The 6,099-nt window shown below is 38.6% G+C and overlaps 1 protein-coding gene, 1 non-coding gene and 1 pseudogene across 2 annotated transcripts; 1 reads left to right on the top strand and 2 right to left on the bottom strand.

The window, feature by feature from the left end:
* Window positions 1-561: 561 nt before the first annotated feature.
* Window positions 562-2,517, bottom strand: LOC126797481 (desmethyl-deoxy-podophyllotoxin synthase-like; annotated as a pseudogene).
* A 1,010-nt stretch (window positions 2,518-3,527) lies between these two features.
* On the bottom strand, window positions 3,528-5,352 carry LOC126797480 (desmethyl-deoxy-podophyllotoxin synthase-like). Its single transcript, XM_050524103.1, has 2 exons — window positions 4,423-5,352; window positions 3,528-4,160 (listed from the first exon to the last, which is right to left on the bottom strand). Exons 1-2 carry the CDS (start codon window positions 5,350-5,352, stop codon window positions 3,528-3,530), a joined length of 1,563 nt encoding a protein of 520 aa, XP_050380060.1.
* Window positions 5,353-5,851: 499 nt separating this feature from the next.
* TRNAQ-CUG (transfer RNA glutamine (anticodon CUG)) lies at window positions 5,852-5,923 on the top strand. The gene has a single exon. It is a non-coding gene; the product is annotated as a tRNA-Gln (tRNA).
* Window positions 5,924-6,099: the final 176 nt, after the last annotated feature.

The raw sequence follows: 6,099 nt of genomic DNA, 5'->3' as shown, positions 1-6,099 counted from the left end.
TAGCTCTAGAGGAAGAAGAAGAAGAGGAAAGGAGATAGGGTGAGACCAATCTTATCTTGGAGGCTCCAGTTTAATCAGGACCGTCCACGTGGTTATAACATCATTCAAACATATTTCATTACATTTTATTCAGGAATTAAAATTTTTTAACTACTAAAAAAAACCTATAATTTATTAATTTTTACAAAACGAACTTATTATATAAAATATATTATTTTAATTTAAATACAAAATTGAAAGTAAAACCACATAAAAAATTGTAAAAAAATATAGAATAAATTGAGTTTTTTGCACGCCGTAGATGCAGGCAGAAAGATTAGTATCACATAATCTCTAATATGAGTACATACTGGTTGATACTATTTGCACTTTGAATATGTTTTAACTACGTAGTAATAAACTGTTATGGTGTATGAATTTGGAAGAGCAAACATGTTTAACATAATCAGAAAGGATATTATAGGATGTTATTGGAATAAATACGTTTGAGTTGTTCTTCAAGCAATACTGTTGTGTTTATTTCGCATTTTCCTTAACAATGAGGAGTGGTTTATGAAATAGCTATGATTTATGTGCAGGGAAACGATGAGGAGTAGGAATTGCGTAGAGGTCATGTTTTCTCCTACATGTTATCCCAAAGGCCTCGGACATGTCAAGCTCATGTGGTTTAGTCTGATTCCCCAACTCCCAATCAAAATGGTAGAGCAATTGAGAAAGAGCAACTTCAACGATCGAAACTCCGAACGACATCCCGGGACATATTCTTCTCCCAGCTCCAAAGGGAATGAACTCAAAGTCGAAACCTTTAAAGTTGACATTTGATTTAGAACCATGCATGAACCTCTCTGGCTTAAACGACTCAGCATCAAACCCCCAACTGTCTGGATCTCTTCCAATCGCCCATTGATTGATGAGGACTTTCGTTTTGGCTGGGAATTCGTATCCGTTGATTTCGCAACGTTCTCTTGATTCTCTTGGGATTAATGGACCTGGAGGGTGCAACCTCAGAGTTTCGTTCACGACTGCTTTCAAATAATCCAGATTTTGAACATCTGCTTCCTCAATTTTTTGGTTTCCATCGTGGAGTTTTCGCAGCTCATGTTGGGCCTTGTTCATTACTCCAGGGTTTCGCATCAACTCCGACATCGCCCATTCGATGGTAGTAGCTGTAGTCTCACTACCTGCAGAGAAGATATCCTGGTGATCACCAAAAATAAGAAATGAGCTCCAAGGTAACCGGAATCAAGGGATTAATTTCAACACTTGCTCACACTTCCTCAAGTGTATACGTAATCACCAATACTCAAATAACTGTGTATGAAGTAACGGAGTAAATACGTAGCCTCTCGTGCTTTTGCCATTTTCGTTGGATATGTGGATCAGTACATAGAATGAGGTAATGTGTTTTGAGAATATATATGAAAAGGGTTAAACCAATAGTAATGAACAAAAATAACAAACTAGTTTACACCCGAAACAGAGAAAAGTAACCAAAGTAAATTCTTGGTTCAAAACATTTGATCAACCAATTTCTTTTGCTAAATTTACTTTAGTGACAAATTTTTGCTACATTATGTGTTTCTGTACATGCAAGTACAAATCAAAATATAAACTTACCATAATTACATCTTTGATCTGATCGGTTGTATATTCACTCTCCTTGGACTCCTGAAGTTTAATAAGTACGTCAACAATATCTTCATCCGGTTTGTGAATCATATTACCTTGACTTCTGATCTTATTTTTATGATCGTTAATGATGCTCTCAAGAATCTTCCCAAGCTTGTTTCTTATCTTCTTCATCGCAGGTATAGTCCCGGTGACGTAACCAAGAAATTTCAGTGAAGGAAACAAATCAGGTATTTCAAAACCTGCAGCAAGTTTGATTGCTTCCTCAAGCAATGAAGTAAACTCCTTCTCATCTTTGCACTTTTTTCCAAACGCTGCCCTCGACACTATTCCATTTGTCAGGCTGTAGATCCTCTCACTCAGATTGATGGGAGTCTTTGATGATGTAGAAATGGATTCGATGAGATTCAGTACTTCTTCTTTTCTTATCGATCTAAAAGATTGCACACGCTTAAAGCTGAAGAGTTCGAGAACACAAAGCTTCCGCAGATCTCTCCAGAAATCACCATAAGGAGCAAAGACGAGGCTTGCTTGACCAAAGGACATGACTTCTGCAGCCAAAACCAGAGGCCTCTGAGCAAAAGTGAGCTCATGTGTCTTCAAAACCTCTTGTGCAGCTTTAGAAGAAGTTATTATTTAAAGCTCCAACTGACCCAATTTTAGGTGCATAATAGGTCCATGCTTCTTGGCCAAGTCTCTCAATGCATGATGTGGTAGTGGATTACCAGTAGCCAACTGATGCAAGTTTCCGATGATAGGCAGCTTCCATGGCCCTGGTGGAGAGTTACGAAGGCCTGATTTGGCTGTCGATTTCTTCCAAAAGATAATCAGGATCAAGACTGAAGTGAAGAGAGGAAAGTAGGGTATCTGCAACAGTAATGGGGACATTATTGGTAGAGTAATTTAGTGCTTAGAAATTGAGTCCTTAAATGAAATGTGGATATATATTTTGGATGCATTATTTCTTCTGGCTGGGTTCATCAATTTATGTACGATAGCTTGTGACTTATGAATATTGAAATAGCTAGGTTGATGTATTATATTTTAGTGGAGATTGGAGCTGGCAGCAAGGTTAGCGTGTCCATTTTTCTAATAGCAGCGAGTCAAATGCAGCACCTTCAATTACTTGTATTCTAACCTAACGAATCATTAACGTTTTGGTTGCTTCTGTAAATTCAACCCGATCAAGTTCACCAGTAGCCAACTGATGCAAGTTTCCGATGATAGGCAGCTTCCATGGCCCTGGTGGAGAGTTACGAAGGCCTGATTTGGCTGTCGATTTCTTCCAAAAGATAAGCAGGATCAAGACTGAAGTGAAGAGAGGAAAGTAGGGTATCTGCAACAGTAATGGGGACATTATTGGTAGAGTAATTTAGTGCTTAGAAATTGAGTCCTTAAATGAAATGTGGATATATATTTTGGATGCATTATTTCTTCTGGCTGGGTTCATCAATTTATGTACGATAGCTTGTGACTTCTGAATATTGAAATAGCTAGGTTGATGTATTATATTTTAGTGGAGATTGGAGCCGGCAGCAAGGTTAGCGTGTTCATTTTTCTAATAGCAGCGAGTCAAATGCAGCACCTTCAATTACTTGTATTCTAACCTAACGAATCATTAACGTTTTGGTTGCTTCTGTAAATTCAACCCGATCAAGTTTATCAGAGACTTTATATCATTGACCAAATCACCATTCAAGTTTATGGGCAGCCTGATCGATTTGAATTTGATTCATTTAGCCATAGTAAATTTTAATATTTATTTAATTATTTGAATAATATTAGGAAACTGATATACAACCATAAACTTCATACAATACACGTAAAAATGATACCCACCAACTACGTATACTTGTTTTTATTATAACTTTCTTTATTACAATTACAAACAAGTTCAACTACATCATCGATGATTCAGTGCAGGGAAACGATCGATGAGGGGTAGCAATCACGTATAAATCATGCTTTCTCCTACATGATACTCCGAAAGTCTCGGACATGTCAAGCTCTTCCGGTTTGGTCTCATTTCCCAGCTCCCAATCAAAATGATAGAGCAATTTAGAAAGAGCAAGTTCAATTATGGGAACTCCAAATGATATCCCGGGACATATTCTTCTCCCAGCCCCAAAAGGAATGAACTCGAAGTCGAAACCTTTAAAGTCTAGATCTGACTCAGAACCATGGAGGAACCTCTCCGGCTTAAACGACTCCGCATCAACCCAACTCTCCGGATCTCTCCCTATAGCCCATTCGTTTATGATCACTTTGGCTTTCTCTGGCAATTCGTATCCGCTGATTTTGCATCTTTCTCTTGATTCTCTAGGAAGCAAGGGAGCTGGAGGGTGCAACCTTAGAGTTTCTTTCACAACTGCCTTCAAGTAATCTAGGTTTTGAACGTCTGCAGCTTCTTCAAGTTTTGTCTTCCGCAGCTCAGCTTGGGCCTTGTTCATGACTCTAGGGTTTCTCATCAACTCGGACATTGCCCATTCGATGGCAGTAGCCGTAGTCTCACTACCTGCAGAGAATATGTCCTGCATGATCACAAAAACGTACTAAATAAATGGAACTCCATAGTTCAACATAACCAAATTAAAGGGGAAACAGTTATTTATACCTAAAACTTTCTACGTACATGCTTACCTATATACTAACAAAAAGGTACGTGTTTACGTACATAGTCGCCAATTATTTGAGTACTAGGTAGGGGCGAACAAATTATATATATGATTATATGCAACAATGCAAGTGCTAATTAAAAAGCACGTCATATAAAGTTATAATTTATAAACCTACCATGATCACATCTTTGATCTGATTAGTTGTTAACACAACCTCCTTGGACTCCTGAAGTTTGAGTAGTACATCCACAAAATCTTCCTCAGACTTTTCGTTCTTCTTCGACTCCTTATGTTCGTTGATGATGCTCTCAAGAATCGTTCCGAGCTTATTTCGCATCTTCTTCATCGAAGGTATTGTTCCAGTGATGTAGCCAAGAAATCTGAGTGAAGGGAACAAGTCAGGTATGTCAAAGCCTGCAGCAAGTTGTGTTGCTTTCTCGAGCAATGAAGTAAACTCCTTCGCATTTCTGCACTTTCCACCAAGCGCTGCCCTCGACACAATCACATTTGTCAAGCTGGAGATCGTGGCACTCAAGTTGATGGTGGGAGTAAGTCCCATTGATGATGCAGAAATAGATTCAATGAGATTCGAAACCTCTTCTTCTCTTATCGATCTAAAACACTGCACACGTTTAGCGTTGAAGAGATTGAGGACACAAATCTTGCGCATCTCTCTCCAGTAATCACCATAAGGAGCAAACACAATGCTTGATTGTGCAAAAGACATAACTTCCACCGCCAAAACCCGAGGCCTCTGAGAAAAAGTGAGCTCATGTGTCTTCAACACCTCTTCTGCAGCTTTGGACGAAGAAATTACAATAACCTCCAACTGACCAAGTTTAAGGTGCATAATAGGTCCATGCTTCTTGGCCAAGTCTCTCAGTGCGTGATGTGGTAGTGGATTACCAGCAGCTAACTGATGCAAGTTTCCTATAACAGGCAGCTTCCATGGCCCTGGTGGAGACTTAAGTATTGGATTAGACTCATTAGAGCCTGATCTGGCTTTTGTTTTCTTCCACAAAATAACCAGAATCACGAGGATGAAGAAAGGATAGAGAGGGAAGTAGGGTGTTTGGAGCATGAATAGGGACATTGGAGAAGCCATGGTCGATCGATCAAGTTGAGTTGGAGTATTTTCAATTTGTTTTAGCGTGTGGGATTGATCAACTTGCTTGCTTAAAGCTAGGCTTGTTTTTCAAATTGAAATGACTAATGTATTGCATTTGAGAGGATTTTCAAGCAATATGGAGAGTCTTCGTATATTATATTCACGATGAGCACATCACAGACATCACAGGCAGTAAGGTTTGAGACTTTGAGTGTTCATGAACTGGTCAAGACACAGCACCACGATATATAGTTTAAAATGCATGCATGTGTTTGTGCTAATTAATTTATTTGGTTTCTTATCAGCAGGTATAATACCTTATTTGGTCTGAAAGGTATAATACCTTATTTTATTGTATCTGACTAGACTAGTTCACACAAGATAATCAAAAATCACACCTAATCAATAGAAATGGATGTTGATCCTTGTTTTTAGAAATTGATCCTTGAGACTGAAACAAGTGTTTGTGTCAAAAAAAATGTTACGAAACCAACCGGGTCCCATGGTCTAGTGGTCAGGACATTGGACTCTGAATCCAGTAACCCGAGCTCAAATCTCGGTGGGACCTTTTTTACACATTTATACACTGATTTCTTGACACCATACTTCCACAGACCACAGCCCATCCATAATTCCAAATGAAGGTTATTAACCCCCAATCTAGTTATCTTGACAAACATTACATAATTTTTTGAAGCTGCTTCAAATAACGGACTGCAAAGAAGCTTGAGATTTTGACCAAAA

Source organism: Argentina anserina, chromosome 6 (genome assembly GCF_933775445.1).
Source record: "Argentina anserina chromosome 6, drPotAnse1.1, whole genome shotgun sequence".
Lineage (NCBI taxonomy): Eukaryota > Viridiplantae > Streptophyta > Magnoliopsida > Rosales > Rosaceae > Argentina > Argentina anserina.
Note: the sequence above shows the minus strand (reverse complement) of the source record. Positions and strands in the feature narration are given on the sequence as shown.